We start from the raw sequence: 15,249 nt of genomic DNA, 5'->3' as shown, positions 1-15,249 counted from the left end.
CCTTGACACCCAGCAACCCCTTTCCTTTCCCACACTCACCCCAGTCACCAAGCTTCCTCCCCTGAAACCTAATCAATGTTTTATGAATTTCATGACACAAAATAAGAAATTTGGAGGCCTGTGTCCTACACTGAGTAAACAGGTAGCTGATACTGATGCTGATAGTTTTCTGCCCTATTGAGACACCCTCGGGTATTAGAAAAATCAGGTTGGGACTCATTGAGGAATTACAGGGTTATGGTTGGGGAGACCAGAACATGTGAAAGGGCAGAGGAGTTTAACACATATGTGCCAAGGCTGTGTGGAAGGTTGGAGCCCTGCCACCTAATAGGTACGTGCTCAGCTCTGAAGCAAGGGCGGTATCAGTCCTGTTTGGCCGACAGTTGTTAGCAAATGCAAGAAAACACTTCTCGGTAAACTCGGAAGTGGTGTTTGTGAAGTTAGGGTCATAAACTTTTATTTTGGAATACTTTTAGATATACAGCAAAGTTACAAAAGTAGTACAGGGACTTCCCCGGTGGCGCAGTGGTTAAAAATCCATCTGCCAATGCAGGGGACACGGGTTCGAGCCCTGGTCTGGGAAGATCCCACATGCCACGGAGCAACTAAGCCCGTGTGCCCCACAAATACTGAGCCTGTGCTCTAGAGCCCGCGAGCCACAACTACTGAGCCCGAGTGCCACAACTATTGAAGCCCTCGCGCCTAGAGCCCGTGCTCCGCAACAAGAGAAGCCACCGCAATGAGAAGCCTGTGCACCACAGCAAAGAGTAGCCCCTGCTCGCCACAACTAGAGAAAGCCCACACGCAGCAACGAAGACCCAACGCAGCCAAAAAGAAAATTAAAAAATAAATAAAATTTAAAAAATAAAAAATAAATTTAGAAAGTAGTACAGAGAGTTCCATTATATTGTCTACCCAGGTCCTCTAATATTAACATCCTACGTGGCAATGGTAAGGTTGGCAAAGCTAAGAAATTAGCATTGGGACTTCCCTGGTGGCGCAGTGGCTAAGAATCCGCCTGCCAATGCAGGGGACACGGGTTCGAGCCCTGGTCCGGGAGGATCCCACATGCCGCGGAGCAACTAAGCCCGTGCACCACAACTACTGAAGCCCATGCACCTAGAACCCGTGCTCCGCAACAAGAGAAGCTACCGCAATGAGAAGCCCCTGCACTGCAATGAAGACGGCCCCTGCTCGCCACAACTAAAGAAAAACCCACGCACAGCAATGAAGACCCAATGCAGCCAAAAATAAAAATTAAAAATAAAAAATCTCTGCATCCTTTCACAGACACAGACAGCTAAACTGGAAGGTCAGTGACCCACAGGAAAGTAGCTAGTATAAAATCTTTGTACTAGTTTTGAGACTTTGGGCAAGTTATTGGTGTGAAATGGGAGGAGCTGCTGTTAGGCCACAGAACACAGCGCAGTGCTCAGTGCATGCATGGTAAGTCAAGGTCACACAGCTCTGCTTCCAGGTGACAGGGAAGGGAAGGCAGTGCAGGCGAGAAGGGGTGGGGGGGAGAGCGAGGGGTCATCATCTGCTTCGCAAATCACTTTGTCCATTGGAACTGAACCCACACTCCATCTGGCAGCCTAACTGCAGCAGAGAGGCCCTGGAGGAGGAGATGTCTGTTGAATAAACGGTTGCCTTGGCCTGGGACGTATTTCCTCGGACACAAACGTTAGCCCACACCTCCCATGTCTATCTCAGACGCCTTTCAGTAATCCCGCCATGGACCAGGATACCTTGCTATTTTCTAATCTCAAACACATTCCTGTCCCCATCCCCCCTTTCAGACCCACAGACTCATGCAGCTCCGACTGCTCATAGGGTGCTGCCCGGGGTACCGGGGAGGGTTTGAAGTCTGGAGTTAGTGGCAAGAAGTTGAAGCTGCAGTTCGGGGGCCTCGGTCTGCTGCACACAACCCGGCAACCCAGCCACACAGTTTTTCGACGCCTGAATAGTCCATACTTACATCCTTGGGGAATATGCAGAATAGCAAGGCCAAAAGTTCCCATGTGACATTCTGCTGAGAGCTCAGTTTCCCAGCTGGGAAGATTAAAGAAGTGAACTGTTATGTAGGCGTCCTTCTTGACACACAGACTTGTTGGCTCAGGGTTTTAAAACTCTTCAGCTAGGGACTTCTCTGGTGGTGCAGTGGTTAAGAATCCGCCTGCCAATGCAGGGGACACGGGTTCGATCCCTGGTCTGGGAAGATCCCCTGTGCGCCACAACTACTGAGCCTGCGCTCTACAGCCCACGAGCCACAGCTACTGAGCCTGCGAGCCTAGAGCCCGTGCTCCGCAGCAAGAGAAGGCACCGCAATGAAAAGCCTATGCACCGCAATGAAGAGTAGCCCCCGCTCACCACAACTAGAGAAAGCCCGCGCGCAGCAATGAGGACCGAACGACGAAGACCCAACGGAGCCAAAAATAAATTAAAAAAAAAAAAAAGTCTTCAACTAGAGGGACAGCCCCTGCCTCCTTGCCACAGAACTCCACGGCACAACTCTGCCGAGGGGCTTTTGTCCTGGGCTTGGGCCTGCAAGGGCCACTGAAAGGACTGGCTAATGCCCCTGGACTCAGCACTCACTGGGGTCAGGGTTCCTGGAGGAGCGCCCTAGAGGGGTGGGGTATGCACAGCCTCCCAGAATTTCCTTAAAATTGTGCCCCAATTGCTTGCCCCACACCTACACCTGACTGGCCCCCTCCAAAGACAGTCAACACTAGCTCCTGGAGCCCTTTGACGCACAGTGTTTATTTATTTATTTGACAGCACCAGGTCTTAGCTGCAGCACGTGGCATCTTTATTTGTGGCATGCGAATTCTTAGTTGCAGCATGTGGGATCTAGTTCCCTGACCGGGGATCGAACCCAGGCCCCCTGCATTGGGAGCACGCAGTCTTAGCCATTGGACCACCAGGGAAGTCCCTGACACACAGTCTTGATTTTAAAAATTAATCTCAGGGAATTCCCTGGCGGTCCAGCGGTTAGGACTGTGTGCTTTCACTGCCGAGGGCCCAGGTTCAATCCCTGGTGGGGGAACTAAGATCCCACAAGCTGCTGGGCACAGCCAAAAAAAATTAGTTAATAAAAAAAATTAATCTCACAGCGGCAACGTTTTTGTGTTTTGACACACACACAAGTCATGTTCCTAGAGCACTTTGCAAAAATTAGCACGCTAACAGTGTCGTAAATATGGGCTGCTGGTTGAATTAGGAAAAGCAGGAGCCGAACAACTCAGCAGGGACAGGATAATTTTAGTGTTTCATCACAGAACTCAACCATCCGGCCTCTCAACTTACCAAAGTCGCAGCCGGCACGTAAACCTGATAGAGGCTGAGAGATTCCTGTAATACAAGGGACACCTAACGTAAGTGACCACCTGGAAGTATGTTATTATAATCACAAATATCTGAAAGTTGCTAGGAGAGTGGATCTTTTTTTTTTTTTAATTAATTAATCTATCTATCTTTGGCTGTGTTGCGTCCTCGCTGCTGCGCACGGGCCCTCTCCAACTGAGGCGAGCGGTGGCCCCTCCTCGCCACGGTACGAGGGCCTTTCATTGCAGTGGCCTCTCCTGCTGCGGAGCACGGGCTGCAGGTGCACAGGCCTCAGCAGTTGTGGCACTTGGGGTCAGCAGTTGTGGCGCGTGGGCTCCGGAGCGCTGGCCCAGCAGTTGTGGCACATGGGCCCGGCTGCTCCGCGGCATGTGGGATCTTCCCAGACCAGGGCTCGAATCCGTGTCCCCTGCGTTGGCAGGTGGACCCTCAACCACTGCGCCACCAGGGAAGTCCCAAGAGAGCGGATCTTAAAAGTTCTCATCACACACAAGAAAACTTCCGTAACTATGTGTGGTGACCAACGTTAACTGACTAACCGTGGTGATCACGGCACAATACAAATAGGAATCATTGTGTTGTACACCTGAAACTAATATGATGTACCTCAACAAAAAAATTTTAAAAACAAACTTTTAAAAAGCGTTAACAAAAACCCATGTTTATATGAGCATAGGCGAGAGTGGAAAACAACTTGTATTATGATGTAAGAACTCTATAAGTTAATTCATCTAATAGTCTTTACTAGTCTTCTGGGGCTCTGATTGTATTAAATGTACATTTACTTAAAGAACATGTGTATCTCAGCGAGGAGCCCTCACACACCTGACTCGGACGAAGACAGTTCCAGAAGCTACCGTCAGGCCACGATACACCCGCTCTGCTGGGCAGGGGCAGGTTGCCCAGTGCAGTCTGGCTGCTCCAGGGGACCACGAGCTGCTGTTGGGAGAACCCCCTTCACCTCCAGGAGCCCTGTAAGGGAGGCGTGAGAGGCAGCAGAGGTGCACAGGCCCTGTGCCCAGTGCACTCCCCGGGTGCCGTGTCTGAGGCCCGGGAGGTCACGTCACCTAGGACAACTCACTTCTGTAGAGCAGAGCGCTGTCCCCGCAGCCCTCCCTGCTGGGCGGCCGTGAGCCCACTCACCGGCCAGCCCTGGGGAGCCGGGCTGCACCTTCCTCCACTACAGCAGGGCAGCCCGCTTCACGCCACTTACATCCCCTTCCTGGCTAAGCGTCACCAGACGCGGGCCATTGTAATGGTAAACCACGAGGGGATGAGCTTGGCCACATCCATGTGAGATTACAGAGGAGGCCGCCCCATGGCGAAGACGCCAGCCTCACCCTCTGAACCCTCGGCCAGTCTTTGGGAAGGAACCTGGGAACTGGGGCAGATGGCGAAGCATCTCTTGGGCTGCCCCGCCCCCGTGAGCTTCCTCGGGGCGCCGATGCACAGGGGAGGTGGAAGCAACGAGGAGCAGGTGGGAGCCCCCACGTGGGTCACACCGCCAGGGACTCGGGGGCCGACTGCAACCCGTCCGTCTGTCCCACGCCCTCCCTCCCAGAGTCCTACAAGAGGGAGGGGTCCCAACTGGTCACCTCGCAGCTGACATCACACCCTGTGAATACAGTACCCGTGACCCAGGACGGCCCTCGAGGCAGAGCTGACCACGCAGGAAACACAGGCCTCCATCCACAGCACTTATTAGTGAAGTGCCACAGTTCCCAGGTGTGCACCCGTCCACGCGGCGGCAGGTGACGCTGCTTTACTCCTCTAGGCCCAGTGCCTGTCCCTGGGACCCACTGATGAGCGAGCCCAGGACGGGGCCCCGCGGAGGACGGGCAACGAGGGGCTTGGAGGCCCTTTCACGGCGGAGCCCTGAGCATCCTGACCAAGTCACAGGAGCCGGAGGAGCCCGGCCCAGGCCCCGCACCACAAGGCCGTTCAGGGCCCCCACGAGACGGGGCTGCTCCGTGTGCACTGGTGACCCTCCCACAGGCGAGAACGACCCACAAACACGAATGAAACCGTGCGTCTCTGCAGAGACATTTACTTGTCCTGCACAGGGAAGTCAATAAATAGATCTCAGGGGCCTTGAGCTGAGACCAGCGAGGGCTGAGAGGAGGGACCGGCTCCGGCGGCCAGCAAGGTGGTCCAGCTACCGGGGCCAGGACGGCTCCTCCCCCTGCAGGGGCTGCTGCCGGCTGCCTCCGCCTCCCCCGCCTCCGGCTTCTCCCTCTGGGCGTCGCTCCACCTCTGCGGCGCAATCCTCTTCTTGGGCCCGTGGGGGGGCGGGCCGATGAGGGCCTCGATGTCCTCATAGTTTATCACTTCCTTTTCCAGCAGGGCGTTCGCCAGCTGGAAGAACAAGAGGGCAGTGTGAGCGGCTGACCAGGGCCCGGACAAGAGCCCTTTGAGAGCAGAGCGCGGTGGAGGGAGGGCCCAGCCCCCGGACCCGCCGGCCCGGGGAAGGCGGGCGGCCGAGCACAGAATCGCTCCCTGACTCCACCTTAAAGACAAGGCCAGCTGCCAGCCTCATTAAGTTTTCTACTTCCCTTCCCAGCGTGTTTATTTTAGGCAACTTCAATTTCTTTTACAAACACGTGTGAGCGTCAGCATGCGGGCAGTGGAGCTGGCGTGCAGGACCGCCTCGATGGGACCAGGGGAGGGACCCACGAAGAGCCGCCACGGCCGCTGCTGAGGGGTTCCCATCGCTCCCACGCTGGCTGCTCCGACAGCTGGCCCTGGGACAACACGGGCTGGAACTGCGCGGGTCCGCTCCTACGCGGATTTCTTCAGTGAACGTGACTGCAGGACTACGAGACCCACGACCCGCAGGTGCAGAATCGCGGGCAGGGAGGGCCGGCTGTGAAGGCGGCGCTCGGGGCCAGCTGTATGGTGCTCAGCCCAGGCACGCCCGACGGCGCACACGGGAGCCCCGCACAGCAGCGGGCCGGCCCCGGCGGGTTCCGCACGGCTCCCGGCTCCCGGGACCCCACAACACGACGCCACAACGTCACGCTGAAGGAACAGCGGCCCGTCCACAGACAGCTGCCCCCTCTCCGGGTCCACGGAAGCTTCACCTCTGCGGTCGCCTCCAAACCCAACAGCCCAGGCTCGCGATGAGCACACCAGACGGAGCCCAACTGGGGGACGTTCCACACACACCAGACCAGCCCTCCTGCACTGCCATGAGCAACAGGAGGGGGAGCCGTCCCAGCCAGGAGGGCCTGACGGACGTGAGGACGGACCGGAGGGCGGGGTGAGCGCTAGGCGAGGTGGCTGAAGCGTGGACTGCGGTTAACGCCGCGTGTCCGTGCCGGCTGGTCACTGTGTTGTGGAAAACGCGCCCCACTGATGGGAGATGTTAACACGAGGGGACCAGCCGGGGGCAGAGGGCTCTGTGCTGTATCTGGCGCTTCCATGGGCACCTGAAACTATGGTAAGCTTTACAATTTAGTTTAAAAGTTCCAGGAGACGTGAAGAGCTGGAAAGGGACTAAACAACGTGGACCAGACCCCACTGCTGGCTGAAACTGGGTAACGGGCCCAGGAGGGTTGGCGATGTCCCCCCGTCTCCTCTGAAGGAACTGGCCTGAGAGGTTCAATGATACAAAGCTAAACAAGGTGCGAAAGGCGCTACGTTCGGTTGAGCTGGGTGGGCCTCGCTGGTTATGTCGTTTTCTGGAGTCCTGTGCACGGGAGGGGTGAGCAGCCGCGCCAGCAGGGCAGTGACGGCAGGCCCAGCTCCTGGCGGGACAGGCGTGCGCAGGGCCCGGGGGCGGCGGGGGCTCACCGCCTGCAGCTTGTCCAGGTTGTCCCGAAGCACCTTCTCGGTGTGCCTGTAGGCCGCGGCCACCAGCAGCCTCGCTTCCTGCAAAGGGAAGACAAGAGTCTGTGATGGGCCAGGGCGGCTGGCCACCGCGCCCGGGGTCCCCTGCGGCCCGGCCCTGGCGCTAAGGTACACAGAAGAAACACGGGTTCAGGAACACGGCCTTTCGTGTCTTACAACGAACAGGAGAGCAAGGCTGTCAAGGGCCTCCTGCCCCCACCCCAGCCCCGGGAATGCCCTGTTCCAGGGGCCTGCCCAGCAGACAGCCCGCCAGCTCCTGGAGCCCCGGACCCGCATCTGTCCTCCACACCCACAGCTGCCTACGTGCCAGTGACACTGCGGTCGTCTCTCGTGGGCAGCTCGTGAGCAGGGGTGCTGGCTCCATCACTGGAGACATGTACTTATTTGACGTCCCTCACAGTCCTGTGTCGTCTACGGTCCCACCGGGCGCCAGCAGGCCCTCGCCCAACTCCTCTGGGCACGCAGCCAGCACACAAGAGACCTGTCTCCCACCCGCACGCAGCTCGGGACCAGGGAGGACTCACATGGTCCATCATCTGCTGGAGGCCCTGGCTGAAGGGACGCCGTCCGATGCCTGGGACGCCGTCCCGGGCCTCGGGGAAGGAGATAGGCCCGATGCTGGGCGCCATCCCGAACTGCTTCACCATGGAGTAGGCGATGCGCGTGACCTTCCTCAGGTCGTCCTGCGCCCCTGGAGTGCGGGGTCAGAAAAGGGGGTTCCTTCCTGGAGGTGTAGGCCGGGGCACCCGGGGCCCTGCCGGCCCCTGAGAGCAGAGGTGGGTACCCGGGGACAACTGTATCCTGTCCTTAAAACTTAAAAAAATGCTCTTTGGTTTAAAAAACAACTCCTCGGGATGCCTCTCTGGATTCACGGCACCGGCAGCGACCTGGCGCCATCCAGGTCCGTGGGGCAGCTGACAACACGGGCCCCGAGTCTCCCGGAACCTCCTCCACCTCCTGACGGCCCAGCGAGACTCCGCTTACAGTCTGCACGTGGGGAAAAGCTTTTGTAACAACTAGATTCATCTAGAAAGTCTGGCTTAGTTCCAAACCTTTGACCACAGCTCGTCTTTTAGAAACACTTAATGAAATTCAAAACTGCATTTGCACCTGCTACTCAGACCCCGCCATTGGGTTCACCCCCGCCCCCACGCAGAATGGCTGAAGGGTGTGGAAGCCGTGTGGGCGCCAGCCCCTCACCGGAAGTGACCCTGTTGAAGGAGATGGACTCGGACGCGCGGCCGCCCAGGGCCATGCACATCCGCTCAAACAGCTGCTCCCTGGTGAAGAGGTGCTGGTCTCTTGGGAGAATCTGAGTGAAGCCCAGGGCTGCGTTGGTCCGCGGCGCGATGGACACCTGCGGAACAGAGGTGGCCCCAGTTAGCGGGCAGGATGTAGGCCTCAGAGATCGGGGGGTGGAGTAAGACAGTCTTCAATCAGAGGGTTCAAAGCAGGGAGCAAATGTGACTGTCCCCATGTTTATAACCGCATCACGGGGAAGGGCTCCCACACTGTCGGGGCGTGAGGCCCCTGCACACGACCACGCGTCCGCGAGGGAAGGAAAGGTGACGAGGACGGGACGACCCGCAAGGGCCCTGCGCTGCCCGTGCTCCCACCCACAGCCCGCGCCTGGTGAGCCCCCGGGGCAGGGTTCCGGCAGCAGGAGGCCACCCTGAGGCTCCGAGGAGGACACGTCCCCACCTCGCCTGGCAGAGTGCCGAGCACGGGGCAAGGGGGCTTTCTCAGCACGACTAGTCTGCCTGACTCTCTGTCGTCGAATGGAAAACCCTAAGAACAGGAAATTAGGGTTTTTACTTCACCATGGGCTTTCCCATGTTAATTTTTCGAGATACTACATGAAAACATTGATCTTGATCACTGGGTCTTCTCGGCCGGCGGCTCCTGCACACACCATCTTCGTCACAGCCCTCTGCCCAGGACACAGCGGGGCCCGGCCTAAGCAGCAGGACAGCGGCCGACGAAGCCCAACTAGCAACGCGCTGCTGCAGCCGTCACCCCCGGGAAACACCACACGCAGGCTGCAGCTGCCGCACACCCCGTCTTTGCGGGTCACGGAACAAGGAGCAAGGCAGCTCCTCCTCAGCTGGGTGGACGCAGCCCCCGGCTCAGGCCCACGTGGAGGGCACGGTTACAACCCTCCACACGGGGCACCCACGCCCCAAACACGGGCACTGTCCACAGGGGCCACTCAGGGACCCCCGGTCTGGAAAGCACACAGCTGAGGAGGCGTTACGACGGTACGCCTGCCAAATACACGACGTGCACTAACTCACTGCTTTCTAAACTCAGGAGTCACGAAATCAGCACGTCCCGGAGCCGACGGCAACCCTGGCAATCCTCAGCTCCAAGGGCGACCGCGGCCGCCCCGCCGCGTGCCTGGGCCGCCGCACCCACCTTCCCCACGGCCTCCGTGTGCTCCAGCAGCCAGCCCACCAGGGCATGGCCCGACTCGTGCAGCGCCACCACCTTCTGCTCTTCCTTGGAAAGCACCTGGCTCTTCTTGGCGGCCCCTGAAAGAACGCCCGGGAAGGTGAGCTCAGGCGCACGGCCACCCCGGATACGCAGCCGGGCCCGTGCTCGTGGCGCCAAAGCGAGGCCTCGCTCGCCCCACTTGTGTAAACACTGCCAACAGCAGCCCCTCCGGCAAGGCCCTCACGGGGCTGCGGGGCCAACGGCACGAGCTCGGGTCTCCTGCCGGCCCCCCGACCTGGCAGGGCAGCCGCAGCCCCCGCTCTCCGGTCCTCCTGCCCGAGTAGCTGACCCCTTACCGCGCGACCTTACACTCATCCCCCTCAAGTCACTGCTGAGGTCCTGTCCGCTGTCCCCAACCGTCCACACGTCCGCACGTTTCCATCTCTGCACCCTGAACAAGCTCTAGGTTCAGGGTACTTGGTAAATCACGCGACCGGGACCACCCCCAGCGCCTGCTGTGAGGGGACACGTCCTGAGACGCACGGGCCGTGGCCGTCGGGCCGCCCCACCCAGAGCCGGGCCCAGGAGCGGCCGCTGCAGCTCAGGAGCCACCCCGCTCGAGGCGCCACCCACCAGGCAGGCTTCCGGACGGGTTTCCTCTAGGCTCCCCGCTCGGATACTCTCGCCGTAAGCGCACCACCTTCCACGTAAAAGAAATGGCTTACACAAAACGTAATTTACGTGCGAAACAGTGACGCTGGCTTGTGCCCAGGCTGCAGAGGCACCTGTCCTAGGTCTGAACTCAAACTGAGGCTGGCGGGCCCATCTGTGGGAGGGGCCTGCTCCTCGGTGCCGTCCTCAATGACTCGGTCTAAACCCTGTGGAAGGACGAGGCGCACTGATGGCCTCTGGTGCTGCCCCTGGGCTACGGGAGCTCGTCCTGCTCTCCTCACAGAAGGCCAAGGACCCCGCGTGCAGCCCAGCAGGTGAGCACAGCCGCAGGCGCCGGCCCCCACCCAACACAGAGCGCGGAGCCTCCCGCAGAGCAGGCCTCCTCCTCGCCCAGGGGGCAGCTGCCAAGCCCTGGCGACGTAGGCAGGGGCCTGTCTGGCGCTCAGGCCCCGCACATTGGCCGATGGGCCAAGGACACTCACATGTGAGCTTGTGACACCCTTTTATATTTCTGTTTGGACAGTATCTTAAACTAACGAGAGTAAGTCACACTGTTAGGGCCTGACGTAAAAACAGGAACACCTGACCCGTCTTCCCTCTTGGGCAATAATTGCGTCGCGTGGCGTCTAGGTCTGCCCCCACCCGCGGGCGGGTCCACGCACCGGCCAAGACGCGCTCCACGGCGTAGTCCAGGCTGGACGTGTGCACGGCTGTGTGCCCCTCCCGCGCAGCGTGCAGGGCGGCCTCGTTACAGATGTTGGCGATGTCAGCGCCTGTGGGCACGGGGGTGGCACTCAAGCAGACGCAGAGAGATGGGGGGCGGGAGGAGGGGGCCGCCCCACCCCCCTCGAGCGGCCGCGCGGCCGAGGTCAGCCGCCTCTCTGGACCCCCGCTGGTTCCTTCCACCTAGTGTTCCGCACACACGTCGAGGGGTGAGAAGGGCTCTCTGACACCCATGAGGTTCTACTTCAGGACGTTAAAGAAAGTCCAAAGGGAAGAAATTTATACCACAATAAAAGGGGTTTCTACTTACATTACCCTGTAAAACGAGAGCCATACAGAAAAGAAACCCGATTTGTGACAACACGGAGACCGTGGGGGAGGGCAGTGGGGGGCCCGGGAGGAGACACGGCCTTGCGGGGCAGCCCCCAGTGGGGAGCAGTGGAACAAAGGCAGGACCACCAGGACTGCCGGGGCGGGGGGTGGGGGGTGTGCACACCTCACTCCCACCCAGGCTGTGCTGGCCGTGGGCCCCAGAACAGGGGTGGACGGTCCCTGGGGAGGCCCCCTCCGCCCTCTCCAGCCCCAGACAAAGACCAGTGCCCCTACCGCTGAAGCCCGGCGTCAGCTCCGCCAGCCGCTGGGAGTAAAAGCTGCTGGCCCGCGTCAGCTTCAGGCTCTCCAGGTGCTGCTCAAAGATCTCCCTCCTTTCCTGCGGGACACGGGACAGGGGACACGGGTCAAAGGGCACGGGTGCAGGCTCCCGCCAGCTGACACTAGGGAGCCCGCCGTCCTGCCCTGCAGGCAGGAGCCACCGGCCGCGAGGTCAGCTTCTGCTCTGAGAAACCAACTCAGAGCTGCAGGCGGCGTTTCAAAAACGGAAGGAAAAAAGGAAACAAGAGAAGATAAAAGCACATCGCACATCACAGGTAGCAAAGCTTATTTTGTATCCTGTGTGATACAAAGCGTTTCCCACGTCAGGAAGATGGGAATCCAGGCCTTCGGAAGCAGTGGCAGGGCACAACCTAGGACAGGACCAGGCTGGGTGTTCCCGGGCCCAGCCCTGCCCCCCACGTCGGTCTCTGCGGGAACGTTAACCCACCAGCCACCTGCTACGCTCACCCTCCAGACCCTTCCCTGCCCCTGCTGGGTCCTCGGCCACGCTAGGCTCCTGCTCCCTCGGGGGCCACCATGAAGGCCCAACCCCCTGGAGGTGGACGGCCAAGCAGAGGCCTGAGGCAGTGGGGCCAGAGGGGCCGAGAGGTCCCTGGGGCTCACACCCTCCACCCCATCAGGGCAGCCATGCAGCTCGTGCTCCAAAGCCGTGCAGCACACGGTTCTGAGGCTCTGCAAAGGCCATGCCGCAGAACTCGGCCCAGACGTTTCAGGATAAAGAGGAAAACAGCAAGGATCAAAACCAGGAGAAGAGGGGCTTCCCTGGTGGCGCAGTGGTTAAGAATCCGCCTGCCAGTGCAGGGGACACGGGTTCGAGCCCTGGTCCGGGAAGATCCCACATGCCGAGGAGCAACTAAGCCTGTGCGCCACAACTACTGAGGCCGCGTGCCACAACTACTGAAGCCCGCGCGTCACAACTACTGAAGCCCGCGCACCTAGAGCCTGTGCTCCTCAACAAAAGAAGCCACTGCAATGAGAAGCCCGCGCACCACAACGAAGAGTACCCCCACTCACAGCAACCAGAGAAAGCCCGCGCGCAGCAAAGAGGAACCAACACAGCCAAAAATAAATAAATAAATAAATAAATAAATAAAATTAAAAACAAAAAAACAGAAGAGCAGGGAGCCGAGGCCCGGACAGACCAGCCAGGCCGCACTGACCTGCAGTGTGGGAAGGTCGATGAACACGTGTCGGTCCAGTCGGCCTGGCCTCAGCAGAGCGTTGTCCAAAATGTCAGCTCGGTTGGTGGCCGCAAGGACGATGACATGGTCGGTGGTGCCCATTCCTGAAGGAACAGACAGTGGCTGTTAGGGTGGGGCCCCCAACCCGGCAGCTTCCCCACGGACCCCCTTGAGGGACACGGGGCGGGAGAGGCGGGGCACCTGAACGCAGAGCTGTGGACCCACCCGGGCCCGTCCCTCCTGAGCGCTTCCACCAAAACCACAAGAGCAAGAACCCAACGCTTCCTTCCCAGGCCGCGGCCCAGAGGCAGAACCGCAGGTCGGAACCCGGCTCTGCCCTCCACGGCCATCCTCCACATCCAGACAGCAGCCCTGCAGGAAGAGTGTTCCCGGGGTGCGAGGGGCACCTCCCCACACCACTGCCAGGGACATCGGGGACATGTCCCCTCCAACACTGGGACTGAGGGCCCAGGTCTCTCATGAGAATTTAAAAGCAAGGCCAGAAACCATCACTAACAGCCCACACCTATGTGTGAACCTGGGCTGGATGCTAATTTGAATAAAGCAATTGCAAAAACGCCCCACGAAGCAGCCGGGGGGATCTGACCCCGACTGGATGTTAGACGCTAGTAAGATCCAGCGTCACAGTGATATGGAGGTACTCCTCCTAACGAAGGTGCAGAACTCTGGGTCTGCTTTAACCCACGGGGAAGAGGCAGGGGTGCTGGCAGACAGAACTGGCCGCAGTTACGACGGGCACCGAGGCTGGGCTGGGGCGTGGCACTCAAAGCAGGCTCCTCCCCGCTTCGGAAAAGTTCCGTAACACACGGTTTAAAAAATAACGATGCCACGATCCATCTTCTGCTAACTGAATCTGTAATAAACTGACATTGACAAATACAATTTCAAATCACCTGTACAAAGTCTTTCAACGGAAGTGAAATCAGAGTCCTTCACTCCACTGCACGATCCCAGGACAGCGGCCAGGGGCCCAGCAAGCCCCGACCCAGGGAGGGCACCCACCTCGCCCAGGGGCTGACACCACCAGGACAGCCCAAACCACACCCAGCCCAAAGGAAATCACTCCAGAACTTCAAAGAAATGCCTCCCAGAGACCAGGCTCCCAGCCTGGGCTCTGCGTTTTGGGATGCGGTGAGCCCAGACACCTCATGGAGCCTGGGCCCACTCACGGCTCGAGAGTGGACAGTGCAGAAAAGCGTCTGCTTCCCAACACAAAGGCGGCGTCTTAAAATAACCCAGACTTTTGAAATAAACTCAGACAAAAGCAAGCACCCCCCAGCATACGTGATGCCCCAGCCCCTCTGCCCCGATTGCCTATGCTCAAGTTTTAGGAAAAGCGAAACTCTGACATGGAAACGAGAGGCTTGCTGGAGGGAGGGGCCCTGGGCAGAGCTGGCCGGGCCCACTTCCCGGGGCACCTGGGGGCGGAGGAGCCCCTCCGCCTCAAGTCCCAGAGTGCTGCCTGGGCACCTGCCGGGGCTCCCCACTCACATTCCCCAAATGCCTGCCTGCCCTAGGCCGGGGCTCTGAACACAGAATCCTGAGACCATACAACAGTGAAAAGACGTTGAAAAACAGTAGGAACAACGGGTGCAGAAGAAAGCAGCAGCCGGGCCAGGGTGAGCGCGAGCCAGGAGCTCCAGGCGGGGGCCCCGCGGAACGGCTACGGCCTCTGTGTCAGCAAGTGGCCCACAGGGCTTGTTTAGGGACTGGCATAGTTGTGGACACACCACAAGTGGCAGAAACTGTACAGACGTTCCCGTGGCTGCGTGTCAGGTGACTCCCACATGGAGCCGAAGCTGCCGCAACCCCGTCTGCCGGGCACGCATCTCTCTGCGCGGTGCCCGGCCTCCACCCCGGACTGAGGCAGATCCCACCACCACAAAGACCTCCCTGCACAGCCCCGGCCCCTCCCCGCCACTCGCGTGTTCTCCTTCCCAGAACTGTCATTTGCACGGTCTCGTATAAATTGAAGCATACGGTCTGTAGCCTTTTGAGGCTGGCCTTTTTCACTCAGCGTAAACCCCGAGATCCAGCCAGGCAGTCGGGCGTAACAACAGTGAGCGTCTCTTCACTGCTGCCCGGTGCCCCCATGAGAACACACCAGGGCGTAGCCACGCACCCACCGCAGGACACACGGCCTCTTTCTAGGTTTCGGCTGTTACAAGTGAGTGAACACTGGTGCATGCGTGTTTTGTGGACACGGGGTCAATGTGCCGAGTGTGTTCAGAGCCGGCCAAGCTGTCTCCCGGGAGGCTGCACGTTTTCCCCCTCCCGCCGCAGGGGGTCAGGTTCGCTTCCCCTGCCGCTTCACAGATGCGTTTGCACAGCTGCTTCACTCAAATTAGAATCCAGG

The 15,249-nt window shown here is 59.3% G+C and overlaps 1 protein-coding gene across 1 annotated transcript in view; it reads right to left on the bottom strand.

Annotated features, from left to right (window-relative positions):
• Nucleotides 1-5,373: 5,373 nt before the first annotated feature.
• The window catches only part of SPG7 (SPG7 matrix AAA peptidase subunit, paraplegin), a 31,021-nt gene continuing 21,145 nt past the window's right edge, over nucleotides 5,374-15,249 (bottom strand). The window contains 9 exon segments of the mRNA XM_082437689.1: nucleotides 5,374-5,544; nucleotides 5,547-5,697; nucleotides 7,135-7,212; nucleotides 7,716-7,882; nucleotides 8,392-8,548; nucleotides 9,607-9,722; nucleotides 10,959-11,069; nucleotides 11,626-11,728; nucleotides 12,852-12,976. Coding sequence (XP_082293815.1) covers nucleotides 5,498-5,544; nucleotides 5,547-5,697; nucleotides 7,135-7,212; nucleotides 7,716-7,882; nucleotides 8,392-8,548; nucleotides 9,607-9,722; nucleotides 10,959-11,069; nucleotides 11,626-11,728; nucleotides 12,852-12,976 — 1,055 coding nt within the window. The 3' untranslated portion in view covers nucleotides 5,374-5,497.

This window comes from Balaenoptera physalus (assembly GCF_965194825.1).
Source record: "Balaenoptera physalus genome assembly, chromosome: 19".
Classification (NCBI taxonomy): domain Eukaryota; kingdom Metazoa; phylum Chordata; class Mammalia; order Artiodactyla; family Balaenopteridae; genus Balaenoptera; species Balaenoptera physalus.
This window is presented reverse-complemented; position numbering and strand designations above follow the sequence as displayed.